At 40.0% G+C, this 15655-nt stretch overlaps 1 protein-coding gene across 2 annotated transcripts in view; it reads left to right on the top strand.

The window, feature by feature from the left end:
• CENPE (centromere protein E) overlaps positions 1-12057 on the top strand; it is a 123898-nt gene extending 111841 nt beyond the window's left edge. Inside the window, exons 48-53 of one of the 2 annotated variants that reach the window (XM_088453244.1) lie at positions 5599-5711; positions 7090-7187; positions 7277-7439; positions 8033-8535; positions 9426-9470; positions 11603-12057. In XM_088453244.1, coding sequence (XP_088309370.1) covers positions 5599-5711; positions 7090-7187; positions 7277-7439; positions 8033-8535; positions 9426-9470; positions 11603-11703 — 1023 coding nt within the window. In that variant the 3' untranslated portion in view covers positions 11704-12057. The remainder of the gene's footprint in view (positions 1-5598; positions 5712-7089; positions 7188-7276; positions 7440-8032; positions 8536-9425; positions 9471-11602) is intronic. The other variant, XM_088453245.1, reaches the window with a different exon arrangement.
• Positions 12058-15655: the final 3598 nt, after the last annotated feature.

The raw sequence follows: 15655 nt of genomic DNA, 5'->3' as shown, positions 1-15655 counted from the left end.
TTTACACAACCCTATTTCTAGGATCGACGCATTGGCCCAAATATAGTCAAATAATCCTATGTAGGATATTAATTTGTAGGCACGATTTCATTTTCATAATGTTATAGTATTTGCAAATTCTACACATTGACTTCACTATATTGAAGCTAGTGTCTGGTTACTGTGTAGCATGTTTGTATATAAAAGCACAATGTATCTATTTGTTGCCAATATTCTAAATGTAGATACAACTCGGCAATTAAGTGTTTATTGTAGTTGTGTCAAAGTTTGACTGATAAATAGATGAATATTACCGTGCAGCCTTGCTTACTGCCATCACACTAATGTACTCCTTATAGTGTTGCAACCCTGTAGGGACCGTTCTTCATATATAAGTAAGCGGGTATTATTCTGCAGTCCTTATAGCTTCAGACATATGGGCTCACTTTTCAAAGATCTATAATCCCACAGCCATCACTGTTATAATATTATTAAACACAGATCTAGATGTTTTTGCCCTTTGTATAAGCTGTGATTCACATATACAACCATTATAGTTGACACTGATAGTTTTAATTATGCAATGACTGTTTCCTTCATTCTAGCAGATTGAATCCCTACTGAGCTTGGCAGTTTATCCTCTGTAAAATAATTGGTGCTAGTATTGCTGTAATCCCTACTCAAAATAATTTCATAGGACCTATGTGAACTGCCTGTTTGTTGTGTTTAGAGCTGCTATGCTGTATATGAATGATGCCACCTAGCTCTGAGTGGTCAGGGCCACTGAATTATATCTGTTAGTAAATGTCCATGTCAGGATATAGTGCTTCTGTCCCATTTAACATTCCGTGCCTCTATATGATGTCTTAAATACACTGCATCATATAATACATTTGGACTTCTGTGCCAGCATGCTTAGTGCGGTCAGAGCCGCTGAACTGTGCCCCCTTTTTTATAAATAAGTCTCAAATACACTGCATAATATAACACGTATATTTGGCAACGTGTTTATTGCGGTCAAAGCCACTGAGCTGTACATGGTTGTGTCCCTCTAATGTCTTAAATACACAGCATCATAGCGTTCATTCTAGCACCCTGCACCTCTCAACAGTGAGCAACACCCCAGGCAGGAAAAAGGGAACTCCATGGGTTGTGATAGGTGCTAGAATGAAGACTACATCACACAACATTTATATGCACATGGGGATCTGTATCAGCATGCATACTGCCGTCAGAGCTGGTAAATTATATCTGCTTTTGACAATTACTAGTATATGGTACTCATGTCCAGCATACAGATCAGTGCCTTTTAGTTGTTATTTCTGATGCACTGCATTCACATCATATTAAAATGCACATTTTAAATGGAACATAGCATAATGCCAATGCGCATTTCACTCAATCTTTCAATGCTGTTCAAGCCTTGTTTATATTAATATGATGTGAATGCAGTGTATCAGTATATGATACCTGTCCAGTTTACTGATCTGAACCTTAGTGTTGATATTTACAGTGTGATACACTACCTTGACATAATATAATTCGTAATTGTCAGGATGGAAAGAGGAAAACAGGGAGAAGTTCCCGCTCCCCCTTGGCCAACCTCCAGGCTGTCTTGCTAATCAGAGCCTTGTCCCTGGTCTAGTAAGGTAGCGGAGGACCTGGCCCTCACTGGTAGCTCCCCTCCCCCGGTGACTCCCATACAGAGGGAAAAAACTTGCTGCATATAGTGGCAGCTTTCTGCAAGTGTGGGAAACCTCTTGCCTGCGCCCACAGCTTCCAGCCTGCTGCAGAGTCTGCATGGGCCAAGCTGCTCTCTGCAGTGACAGAGCTCTGCCGGCCGGAGCTGGGGTGTTGAAGCAAACGGCGGGCATGAGCACGACAGAAAAAATAAATGAAATAAACTAAATGGTTAAAAAAAAAAAAATCTGCTGTGCATGAAGCTTAAAAAAAGGCACTAAATATAAAATGCAGGATATAGGGAAGGAAGAGCTTGCGCGGTCTCAGTTAACTCCTTGGGGCCCAGACTGCACCAGCTATTCCCATTGTATTCCAGTGTCTCACATTGCTGAAAGTGTGCGTGGCAGTAGCTGTGTTCATTGCTGAGGAAAGACATTTGGAACATAAGGAGGTTTAGTTGTAAGTGCAAAGTGCCTTTAGAGGTGTTCGTTACGCAGTAAGCACTGCAGCTGTGTCTTTGCACGCAGCACCTGCGCTAAAATATGCAAAAGCTGTTGGAGGCGTCTTGAGTTAAGACACCCACTGCTGGCTTCTGCGATCCGCTGCTGCGTCCTCAGGTTACTCAAGATGTACGGTTAATTCACGCAGTCGGGGCCAGTGAAGTTGCATCTCCCCTGGCTTCAAAATTAGGCTGACCCGCCCCCATTTTCTGTAACTCTTGCTGTTGCCGCCCCCAATTGCCAGCATCATGTCAATCATACTGCAGCATTTGGGTCACTACGAGCAGCATCGCAGCCATAGACCTGCACATGCAAAGATAAATAAACATCAGATGTGCGTAAACATTGGATTTGTGTACATCTCTGAATTAGGCCCTATATTTCTAGTAACATTGTTCTGTAGGTATTGTTTTCTGGAGTCAAGGGATCAATTGAGGTGAATTGTATTGATTGCTGTGGAGTCTCTTCTGATTATCGGTGCTATATCTTTTTTTTTTTTTTTTATTTACTGTCTGTATTCTCCTGTTTTGCCTTCTAATTCATATATCCTAGTCATTGTTCTAAATTCTATGCCTGACATCGATGTTATTTTGTGAAGATTTTGTATTCTGAATGGATTGTCATCCATTACAATTTTGTTATACATTAATCTTTATCAACCTTTATCAATTTTGACATCTCTTCTGAGTCTATTCAGTCTACGATTTTTGCTGCTAGCATTTGTTATCTTTTTGATAGAAAGTTGCCACCTTCCTATATTTAATATAAATATACAGTTGTTGTTTTGGCAACAGCTATTGTGTGTTATACTAAAGTATAAAAGGTTAGTGGTGTTGGGGCAGTGGTTACCAGAATTGATCTCTGGATAGAAGACCCGTTCATTACTCTTGCGGCCTGTACAGATTCCGATCGAGGCACTGGCAGAAGTTAAACTAAGAAACAGTAAGAATGTTGCTAAGTGGGCACAATTTATACACAATCGCTCAAAGGCTTGTACCAATGGGTGTTTCATTTACAAAGAAGTAGTGTGAGATCATGTCCTCAGTGGAAAAAGGGATTCTTCTCTGCAGTTTCCATTAAATCATCAACAGCATATTAATATTGAATGTACAGTCAGGTGCATAAATGTTGGGACATTGACAGAATTTTCATATTTTGGCCTCTATTCACCACCACAATGGCTTTGAAATGAAACAAACAAGATGTGCTTTAACTGCAGACTTTCAGATTTAATTTGAGGGTAATTACATCCAAATCAGGTGAACGGTGTAGAAATTACAGCCTGAAGTCTGGAATGCATAGACATCACCAGACACTGGGTTTCATCCCTGGTGATGCTCTGCCAGGCCTCTACTGCAAATGTTTTCAGTTCCTGCTTGTTCTTGGGGCATTTTCCCTTCAGTTTTGTCTTCATCAAGTGAATTCATGCTCAATCGGATTCAGGTCAGGGGATTGACTTGGCCATTGCATAACATTCCACTTTTTAGCCTTAAAAAACTCTTTGGTTGCTTTTGCAGTATGCTTCGGGTCATTGTCCATCTGCACTGTGAAGCATATAATATTGCCCGAAACACTTCAGAATTCATTCTGCTGCTTTTGTCAGCAGTCACATCATCAATAAATACAAGGGAACCAGTTCCATTGGTAGCCATACATGCCCACGCCATGACACTACCACCTCCATGCTTCACTGATGAAGTGGTATGTTTTGGCTCATGAGCAGTTCCTTTCCTTCTCCATACTCTTCTCTTCCCATCACTCTGGTACAAGTTGATCTTTGTCTCATCTGTCCATAGGATATTGTTCCAGAACTGTAATGGCTTTTTTAGATGTTGTTTGCAAACTCTAATTTGGTCTTCCTGTTTTTGTGGCTCACCAATGTTTTACATCTTGTGGTGAACCCTCTATATTCACTCTTGTGAAGTCTTCTCTTGATTGTTGACTTTGACACACATACATCTACCTCCTGGAGAGTGTTCTTGATTTGGCCAACTGTTGTGAAGGGGTTTTTCTTCACCAGGGAAATAATTTATCTGTCATCCACCACAGTTGTTTTCAGTGTTCTTCCGGGTCTTTTGGTGTTGCTCAGCTCTCCGGTGCATTCTTTCTTTTTAAGAATGTTCCAAACAGTTGATTTGGCCACACCTAATGTTTTTGCTATCGCTCTGATGGGTTTGTTTTGATTTTTCAGCCTAATGATGGCTTGCTTCACTGATAGTGACAGCTCTTTGGATCTCATATTGAGAGTCGACCGCAACGGATTCCAAATGCAAATGTCAGACCTAGAATCAACTCCAGACCTTTTACCTGCTTAATTGATAATGAAATAAGGAGGGAATAGCCCACACCTGTCCATAAAATAGCTTTTGAGTTGATAGTCCCATTACTTTTGGCCCCTTAAAAAGTGGGAGGCACATATAGAAACCGTTGTAATTCCTACACCGTTCACCTGATTTGGATGTAATTACCCTCAAATTAAATCTGAAAGTCTGCAGTTAAAGCACATCTTGTTTGTTTCATTTCAAAGCCATTGTGGTGGTGAATAGAGGCCAAAATATGAAAATTCTGTCAATGTCCCAATATTTCTGCACCTGACTATAACTATTGCCTTGTATATCTGTGTGGATGGTGTATCTTTTCACTATATGGAGAAAGTCAGAGGAATGATGTCAACCAGCCAGTTGTACTTTCCCTGCTCCTTCCCATTGCCCACTCTACTTTGGTATTTGGTTCTTCCTTTGCCCATAAAGCTTCCATAAACCAATTGTGTTGGCCGACTATATAGTGGTCCATTTGTAATTTCTGGCTGATAAACAGACACTGCATCTATATGAGATCTCTGAGAATGGAGGGGTTTAATCACCTTCGGTTCCTTTATACTGGGGAATAAACATTCTGGGGTAGATATACTTAAGCTCCTAAAAATTAAGTGGTGGTGTTTCCCATAGCAACTAAACAGATTCTGTCTATCATTTCGCTATTGCATCAGAGGGAATGATTAACGGCATTTTATTGGTTGATATGGGCAACACCAACATTTTTTATTTTTTTTTAAAGATTTAGTTAATCTACCCCTGTCTATTTGAATGTCCCGAATATTGACATATACACATCAGGTGGCCCTAAATTAAGAGAATGGGAATATTGTAAAACTTTAAGATTGGTCTGGCTTTGTAAAACAAAGTAATCATGGCACCTTCTGTTTTGAAAGGGATTAGTAAATCCTGTGGCATGTTCCCTGTGATCCTCTGTAACAGACTAACGGCAGTCCCAGAGGGTACCTAAAGGTGCCCTTTAGCAGTCTTTAACACAATCTTTTTATTGTTTCACTTTTTTAAAAGTTATTTAAGCTTTGTCAATATTTCATTTTATGTAAACTTTGTCTGATCCAAATGCACTGACTAATAAGATTCTCTCCTTTTGTTAATTTGTAACTAAGGAAAAGGTGGCCAAAGGCTCAGCACCATACAAAGATGAAATGGACAGCCTTAAAAGTCAACTGGTGATGGTTGAAATGAACAAACACAAGCTGTCAAAATCTGCAGACCAACAGTAAGTTTAGTATGCTGTAATGCCATATGCTGTGGTTTTAAGTGCTAATCTGTCATTTAAATGAGTTGGGCTTTCTAATTCACCCAACTAGGGGATGCTAGCATCATAGGATTATAGAGCCTCCATTAGAACTTGGGCTCCTTATCTGTAACAGCGGTAGCAAAAAAAGGTCTCAACAGGACAATTTTTTTTTTTTTGTGCTTTCCAGCTTTAGAAATCTGTACCTTTCTCATTCCCGCACACCCACTTTTTTTTTTTTTATAAAGCTAGTCATTGTTAGCTAGAGCTGTCGGCAGTCTTGGGTGAATCCTGCTCTCGGTATGGGACAGACAGTCCTTTGGGAGGGGATGGGGACACCATTGTTACTGGGGCGGCGCCATACCATGAATCAGAGGAAGTACCCAGGTAAATAGCTCTGCTTTCTCAGTACTAGCGAAAGTGAAGGTAATTTTAGCAGCGGTCAATCCTCTGGGAATGGTGCCCTCACTGGTGATCTCCTTAAAGGTGGAGGCAGACAAAGCCTTAGCAGCCTACAGTAAAAAACAATACCTGTAGTTGGGAAGTTTTTCACCACCTTAGGGATCCATCCCTCCATTCCTTTCACTATATCTTAACCTGCGGTTGTGCATCTGGATGTTCTTGGTCAGAGGGTCATCTGGTTCCTCAGTAGCCTCACTAGATAAGGCAGTTTTGGGTGCTAGGTCTCCAAGATCCTCCTTGTTAGAGAGGATCTGAGAACTAGGCCCTGTAAGAGAGATCTGCTTGAAAGCCTGTTTTGGGGAGGCTCTTATTCTGTGTACTCCTCCTAGGGAGACAGGTCACATTGAGCACTCCTGTGACCAGGACTTTTGAAGAAGTTATGAGGTTATTTTTTTGGGCGGTGTGACACGATATTCAGGATGGCAAGGAATAAGTTAAATCTGACAATTTTAGAAGAAGAAACTGTTGATTTCTGGTCCTCACATTTGCAGTCTTTACTCTGTATGGCATTAACCAAACCTGAACTGAAGTTTCAGATAACCCAGTTTGCTGACAATTTATTCTCTGCGTAAATGGTTAATTTATGGTCACCACTATGTCATTCCCAACACTTGTAGCTATTAAGTATGGAGTCAGGGAAATTTGCTAAACATCCCCCAAACTCAACCTAGCTAATTTAGGAATGGCTTAAAACTATTCAAAGTTCTGTGGAAGCTCTGTGTCTCCATGGTGCCAATGTCCCTCAATGGATTCAAAGAAAAGAATTTAGCTGAAAAAAAAATAGCTTTTTTCTTGGTGTGTGTTTTGCAATTTATGAAAACAACAAAGTAGTATTCTGAAATCTAAAGTAATATTCATACATAAAATACAAGAATACAACTGTAATTGCTTTTTCTAGAATTGCATCCTTAAAGGCTTGTCTAGAAGACAAAGAAGAATGCTTACGGAAAGTAAAAGAACAACTAAGGCGAGCACAAAAAGATGCAGATACTACAAGTACGTAAACAAGGATTAACCTTGTGTAGTGATCTCATGTAGGGAATGAAGTATGTCTGCATTTTCTTACTCCTATGTTATTTCCCTAGTTTGTGGAGACGGTGAAGGCGCCAGCTCCTCCCAGTACCCTCTGACCTGCGGTGGTGGTAGTGGCATTGTGCAGAGCACAGCAATGCTTATCCTTCAATCAGAAAATGCTACATTAAAAAGAGAAATATCCCAGTACAGGAGAAAATGCCACCAACTTTCAAGGTATGACTAATTTGATGAAAATATTGAAGAACAAAAAAAATCTAATTAAGCAAATGTCACTTTTTAAAATCTTGCTTTTAAGAACCTCCACATATCAATTTCAAGTTTTGAACCCTCTTCAGCAGGTTTGTGTCTATAGAATGGAATCTGATCTTTCGATATTAAGCAAATTAATTAACCTCTAAAAATGCATGCAGTGTAGTTTGACGAAGGGAAAAAACTGCTCCCTAGCCAGCACCAAGGAACTACTTCAAGCATGATAATTATACTTTAAATTTAAGACCACATCATCCAAATAGGTCAGCCAAAGCTATGGGGAAATTAATTTTACTTGCTGCTTCTCCCTGACTATTCAGATAGTGTTTTTAATGTTTGTATACATTAGAAGGTAATCTGAAATATTACATTTTTAACTATGCAAAACCATATCTATACTTCACTGCATAAATGGTCAAAGTCTCTAACAAACTTTACAACAATGTGAACACTGATCATGGCTGTAATTTAACATGGCTCTTTTGTGGGGGGGAACTGTTTTCTTATTATTCCAATAGAACTGCATACAATTCCTTCATTTGTTTTCCATTTTACAGAAACATATCCGTTTCTGAAGAAGAAATTAAGAAAATAAAAGAGCAATCTGAAGCGACACCAACACCTATTTCTGTGCATCAAGCAGGCGCGATGTCACACAGCAATGCTGAGGTGTATAAGCAAGCTGCAGTTTCCCCCATCAGGTCTGACATTCCTCCTCGTCATATTGCTTCACCAGGCAAAACTGGGCTGCATAGAAAGACTGTAAGGTCTCCAAGCAAGACTGTGATGCACGAACCTCGGACAATGTCCCCAAACAAGATAGAAAGGCATAGTGTTCCGATCATGTCTCCAGGAAAAACTGGACCCTATAGAAAGCATGCTGTGTCACCAACCAAGACAGATGTACCATTGTTCAGCGCCTTAATTGTATCTCCTCGCAAAAATCTACACGTGCCAGAAATCAATTCACCTAAAGATAAATTCTTTGATGCGCGATCAAAATCCATGCCTTACAATCCGAAAAAGTTTTTTGATAATTCCATGTTTGGCACTTTACCAGGTAATCTTATATATAAAATTCATTGGTCTGTCTGTTTCTGTCCGGTTATGCATTCGGGCACCCCTGCACTGATCGGGATGAAACCAACGCGAGGTGGTCTAGTTGGATCCTGGCAATGTTTTGGAGTGTTAGGGTCCCGGTCGGATCTCCTGTTGTAATCTGGGCAGAACTTAGAGTGGAAAACACAGAACAGGCTTCCAGGGTCAATGTATGTGGACGAAAACTTCCCAGAGTGGTAACATTGGATCCCAGAAGACATACCAGTGGATTGAGGTTCCGACCAGACCTCCCGTTAGTGTACACTGGGCAGAATTTTGACCCGGGGAGCCTATTCTGGGCCTTCCATTGGATTGGATCACATAATAAAACTTAATAACTTGAAGATTTAAACCTGGGCAATGCCGGGTACTTCAGCTAGTTGGTTATATTTGTATGTCTCCTCCTTACCATCTAAATTTGTTAAAAGGTTATAAAATACAAATTTGACTTTTACCAAAAATATTTAAGTCTTCCAGAAACTTACAAAAACCTTGCTTCGTTTTGAGACCCACAGAGTTGTGAGAGCTGGGGAAGATGGTGGTAGTGGAAAATTGTTTCTGGAGGTATATACTGTACTCCACAACCTCCCCTCTCCCATAGGGTCAGAAAGTGGGTACTCTGTTTAATTTTGCAGGCAGGTAAATTACTATATGCAAGGGAATGTAAATAACCATATTACCACAAAGTCGAATTTGATATCTCTGCCTCTATAGAGGACTTTGCCAATGGATGGCTTTTTTGGCTTCATCTTTATTTGTAGCATGCAGGTTGTGTTTTCTAGTATTCTGGAATAAAAAAAATCTGTGCGAATCAAGAAAATGATTTACATATCCATGTTAATGTTTTGACAGATCAAAGTACAACAGCATCTGTTAATAATCCTTGTTTTGAAGCAGGTAATTGGTTTTGTGGGCTAATGTTTGTTTTTCATGTTCACTATTCATCACTTTTTTTTATTAGATCACACAGAAGGGTGCATATGGCAAGTGTTATGGGGAGTTGTGTGTCATGATATTGCTTCAGGTTGATAGATATCTAATATATACATATTTGTTATATATATATAGATATACCAATAAAATATAGGATGTATATTGCACCTGCTAATCTAAAAGTGAAATGACATTATGGACTGTAGTAACCATATAAATATTTGAGGCTACCACCTAGGGGCTTCTCTCTGCCTTATATGCACTTTCTGTGTTTTTTTTTTTTTTTTGGGGGGGGGGGGGTTTGATTTGTTTAATAAAGGTTAACTAGACTGTTTGCTACACACTAACTTGGTTAATAATTTGTACAGTGTACTATTATCAGTATTACCTTAACCCTAACCCCTGTATTAGTATTGTTACTGCAATATGGTTAGAATGTGTTGCAGCTGTCTATTGGGGTTGAAGTTTTACAAACAGCCTGGATAATCTTTCTATAGTAAACACAAGCACATTATGGGGCCCATTTATCAAAGTGCATTTGAGGTAAATTCCCCGAAAACACCTGTTTTCGGGGGTTTACCTCAAATACTTAGTATCCCCCGGATGTATGAAGCAGGGACCGCAGCAGGTATCTCCGATACCTGCTGCGATCCCTCATTTGCCGCCGGCAGCCGCCTCCCCCATAGGTTTCTATGGGGGATGCGATGCTGCCAAATGTATCAATATCAGGAATGCGAAACATTCCCGATATTGACCCCAGCAGCTAACGCTATCTGAAGATAGCTTTAGCCGCTGTGTCCTATGGGCACTTACCCGCATTTCAGCCGGCAGAGGGATCTTCCACATCCCTCCGCCGACAATGGGCGCCGCTCATGTGCAGTCCGCGGGACTGCGCATGCGCAGCAGGCCAGTATGCGCTCCGGCCACATCGCAGGGACGGGCTCTTTTTTCGGAGCCCGTCTCCCTGCATGTGCCGGGTCATACATTCGGCCGGTATGATCGCATTTTGCAATGCGATCATGGGTGGTACTGCATGCCCTGATCGCATTGCAAAATGCGATCCTTAATAAATGGGCCCCTATATCACGTTTGAGACATTTCTAACTGATGGTGTATATGGCACTTTTTTTTTCTCTCCATTCTATTTAATTAAAAACTAATATTTGTGGCTTAATAATTGAAAAAAAAGTAATTACCACTTTGTGAAAAACTGCAATATTCTATATACCTTATGCTGCCCGATTTTCCTCCAGTGGCCTGTTTGTAATCACTTGTGTAAACCGCACACAATCATTAGTTAGGTCTCAGTTTTGTAACTAATTGCACTTTGTAGCTAACTGAACTTCAGCTGCAACCTAGATGCAATATGCGTCATCTCTTCTCAGGCAGAGGAGTAAGTGTAATATCCTGAGATACAGGTATCAGCGAGATCCCAGCGAGTGTTCCTAAAAAAATTGCAATCTTTTAAAAGGCAAATCCTACTGGTTTTTGCCTTTTTTAAATGATTGCCACTTTAAAACACCTGGAAGATTTGCTGGGGTGCATTTCAGTCAAAACCAATTCCAAGGAATTGTTGTCAGTACAACCCTGTCCTTAAAGGAACCTCAAAACTCCATGCTGACATTACGTTACTTCACTTTGCTCAAGAGAATTTATTTTGGTCATTTAACTAAGAGCTGTTGGGACTCCATTAGAATCTGTCAGGCTCCTGGTTTATCCGATATGAAATTCATAGTGAGCTACCTCTTTAGGGGTCCTAGTACATGTCATGTTGCTGCCTGGAGCCCACAGTACATGGATTACTTCATTACAACAACACTTCTGCAGAAACTTTTCTGGTTTGGTAAACTAGTGTAAAAGGTTGCACTTGACATTAAATAAAATGCAATTCTGAGATAGAGATCTAAATGTGTTTGGACACTATACTCCAGCAGAAATAAAACAAAACCAAACCTCCTAGTTAGAGTCCCAAAATGACTTGCAGCACTCTTGGGAGTACGAGGGCAGTTGTCTGTTTCTGTGGGGAATTTTGGTGTTTTATACTCATCATAACATTTTCTAAAACTGACTTTTCTTTTTTTTTTCACTTCTTTCAGATGTAGACACATATGCAAGAGCTGCTTCTGAAACGAAAGAAATTAACTGGTGGGATCAAGCTGCAAAAAAGGAGAATGCAAACGAATGTAAAACATCTTAAGTGCCTTCACTGACAACCAAGAAAAAATTATTTTTACAGTTTCCTAATCGAGCAATCCCGATCATCTGAGACTTGGATGTTGCTAAAAGCTGACTGCCATGCTGCTTTTTCCACTTAATGGTGTTAAATTCTTGACTGTATTTTTCATTTAACCTGTAACTTAAACAGAAATTTAAATCAATTTACACAATATCTTTTTAATCAACTTGATCACTTGAATTCACAATCTGTTTTTATGACTTGATAATTTTCCTTGTGTGTGCTGTAGATATGTATGTGTAATATATACTAAATATGCTTAGTTAATAAAGTGTAATATTTTTTTTTTTTTGTGATCAGTTTTGGCAATGAAGGTTTGGGTTTATTTGTATATTTAATTACATTTTGCTTTGTTTCTCTGAATATACAAAGTGTTTGAAATACAATTTGTGTGGCCAATAACTGATTTTTATTATATAGAATTATATATATATTACTGTGCAAAAGGTTTAGGCAGGTGTGGGAAAAAATGCTGCAAAATAAGAATGCTTTCAAAAATAGAAGTGTTAATAATTTTATTTTTATCAATTAACAAAATGCAAAGTGAATGAACAGAAGATAAATGTAAATCAAATCAATATTTGGTGTGACCAACCTTGCCTTGAAAACCGCATCAATTCTTCTAGGTACACTTGCATCAGTTTTTGAAGGAACTCAGCAGGGAGGTTGTTCCAAACATCTTGGAGAACTAACCACAGATCTTCTGTGCATGTAGGCCTGCTCAAATCCTTCTGTCTCTTCATGTAGTTCCAGACAGACTCAATGATTTGGCCCCCACAGTGCCCTGATCTCATCACTTCCAGGACTCCTTGTTCTCTACACTGAAGACAGTTCTTAATGACATTGACTATGTTTGGGGTTATTGTCCTGCTGCAGTATACATTTGGAGCCAATTCTGGCGCCTCCCTCATGAGTCTTGCATGATGGATTAGTACCTGTCTGTATTTCTCAGCATTGATGACACCATTAATCCTGACCAAATCCCCAACTTCAAATGCAGCCCCAAACATGCATGGAACCTCTACCATGCTTCACTGTTGCCTGCAGACACTCACTATTGTACCGCTCTCCAGCTTTTTGGCGAACAAACTACCTTCTGTTACAGCCAAATATTTCAAATTTTGGCTCCCCAATCCAGAGCACCTGCTGCCATTTTTTTGCACCCCAGTTCCAATGTTTTCGTACATAGTTGAGTCGCTTGACCTTGTTTCCCTGTCGAAAGGTATGGGTTTTTGGCCACAATTCTTCCATGAAGACCATTTCTGCCCAGACTTCTCCGAACACTAGATGGGTGTAAGTGGTTTCTGCCAGTTCTGAGCTGACGGCAATGCTGGACATCTTCCGATTTTGAAGGGAAGTAAAGCATGTTGTATCTCATCTGATGCAAGTTTCCTTGGCCGACCACTGCGTCTACGGTCCTCAAAGTGGCCCGTTTCTTTGTGCTTCTTCAAAAGAGCTTGAACAGCACATCTTTAAACCCTAGTCTGCTTTGAAATCTCTGCCTGGGAGAGACCTTACTGATGCAGTATAAATACCTTGTGTTTTGCCATGGTGTATCACCTGTGACATGAAACTGTCTTGTACAACCCCACCTTTGTAGCAGAGTGTGGCTGTTCCTCACCCAGTTTTAAGCCTCCTACACAGCTGTTCCAGTTAATGAATGACTGTTTCAACCTACGTATAATTGATGATCATTATCACCTGCTTGATTTCATTGGTTAATCATACACCTGCCTATAATCCTACGAAATCCCTGACTTTTTGCAAGTGTACCTAGATGAATTGATGCTGTTTTGAAGGCAAAGGGTGGGCACATCAAATATTGATTTTGATCTAGATTTCTCTTCTGTTCATTCACTTTGCATCTTGTTAATTGGTACAAATAAATATTAACACTTCTATTTTTGATAGCATTCTCAAATTGCAGCAATTTTTCCTCACCTGCCTAAAACTTGAACAGTATTGTATATTTGTGAAACAAGTAGAGATGAGTAGTTCGGTTTTACTCTGTTATGAAAGCTATCTTATTGGTTATCCGACTCACACGTGTTTTGGATAGCCAATAAGATCTGAACTTGCACTAATTTGGTTTGCAGAGTCCAAACTGTACTGCTAATCTCTAGTTACAAGGGACACTGGAACATGTAATATAGACACCAGCATCCTCTGGCACTTTAAAATACTCAACATGTTTTGGGTTCCTCTCTAGATCACCATCCTCACTTATTCTGCCCAATATTGGAATCTCAGGGCCTGATTCAGCAAGGAATGCACGGATACAGATGCACACAATCGGGCGGTGGTTTTGCTATGCATTGCAGTGCGTGAACCTGCCAGTGCGATGGAGTATGCGTACGCAGGGAGTCCGCAGCCCCGGAGACAAGTGATTGACAGGAAGTGCTGTTTGTGGGTGATGGCGGGGGAGTGGTTGGAAAAACGCAGGTGTGTCTGTGCGTTTGGACACCGTTTCAGGGGCGTGCATAATTAAGCCCTTGCGGAAGACGCAGCCTGAGGTTGCACACACAAAGTCTTGCTAGGTCTGTGGGAGTGTCAGGTCAACCACTATTGTGCGTATGGGTCCGATGGTTCTCCACTGTTGAATCAGGCCCTCAATGCCCTGATATATAATGGAACCTAGAAAAAACTTCCTTAGATTTAAAAGACTATTTTGTATTTGCCTTATGAAAACTGGATACGGTGGTCTGTGAAATAGAACCCACAGTTTCTTTAAACTCTATGGGCCATATAAATATACTGGAATAATACTGCTTGAGAGGATGTGAAGTCTTAATGTGTGATTGTGGTTGTAATGCTGTCCGTGCCCAATTAAAGCTCAAGTACTAGAGGAGGACTAAATGGTGGGTGCAATTACAGCCTCTGCACCTCATGTCAGAGTGTGGCCTTCTAAAGACCTGATCTTTTATGGAATTCTGCTCTTGATTGTCTGCCAACCAAACCATACTGTTTAGGCCTGGTTCGCTAAGATCTGCTAGTAAAGTCAAAGGGAAAAAAGTACCAGAGTTAACCGGACCATTTTTAAGGAAGATTATGTTCTGGCTGGACAGACCACTCAAACTGCATGCAGTTTAGGCAATCTTGCCAGCCACAGGCACCTCTATTGTTAGGCAATTTATTTTTGGCAAGCTGTGAACTCGCAGCTTATTGCTTACATGATTTGTAGTGAAAAGACTGAGAAAATTAGGAGGGTGCCAGATGTATTAAGACAAATTTAGCAGTTTATACAGTATAGTTTGGGGTTAGAGGGTAGCGCTCTATGGTAGCTCAGATGTAGTCATGACAGATATATGGCAGGTGTGTTCCCTGAATTTAATGTAATATGGTGCAGTATGTTTTGATAGCCTTTGTTTGATATCTGAACCTTTTTTTTGTTCACTCTAATAATAATTCAGTCAAAATTGATTGAAATCAGGTGGGCAAAAACTGCCTACCCGATTTCAATCATTTTTGACTGAATCTGATTTACCATCATTTGACTAGTTTTGTTAACATCCTGCCAACCGTTTTTTTTCCCACCTGATTCATTATCATTTTGAACTGACCCTGACATCTATACCAAGATGGAGCCTACGGCTATTGCCCACCTAGAATACCCGAACTATGCAAACAACCCTACAATTATTGCCCACTAGGAATAAACTAACATGCACTAGTGGTGTGTGTATGTATGTATATATGTATGTTTTTTTTTTTATATATATATATATATATATATATATATATATATATATTAATTACACACACTTGCCAAGATTATTAGAGTGGACAAAAAAAGGGTCAGATATCAAACAAAGGCTATCAAAACCTACTACACCATATGGCATTAAGTTCACGGAACACACCTGCCATATATCGGCCATGACTACATCTGAGTTACCATAGAGCGCTCCCCTCT

Source organism: Taudactylus pleione, unplaced genomic scaffold (assembly GCF_031769625.1).
Source record: "Taudactylus pleione unplaced genomic scaffold, aTauple2 ptg000573l, whole genome shotgun sequence".
In the NCBI taxonomy this organism is placed as follows: Eukaryota; Metazoa; Chordata; class Amphibia; order Anura; family Myobatrachidae; genus Taudactylus; species Taudactylus pleione.
Note: the sequence above shows the minus strand (reverse complement) of the source record. Positions and strands in the feature narration are given on the sequence as shown.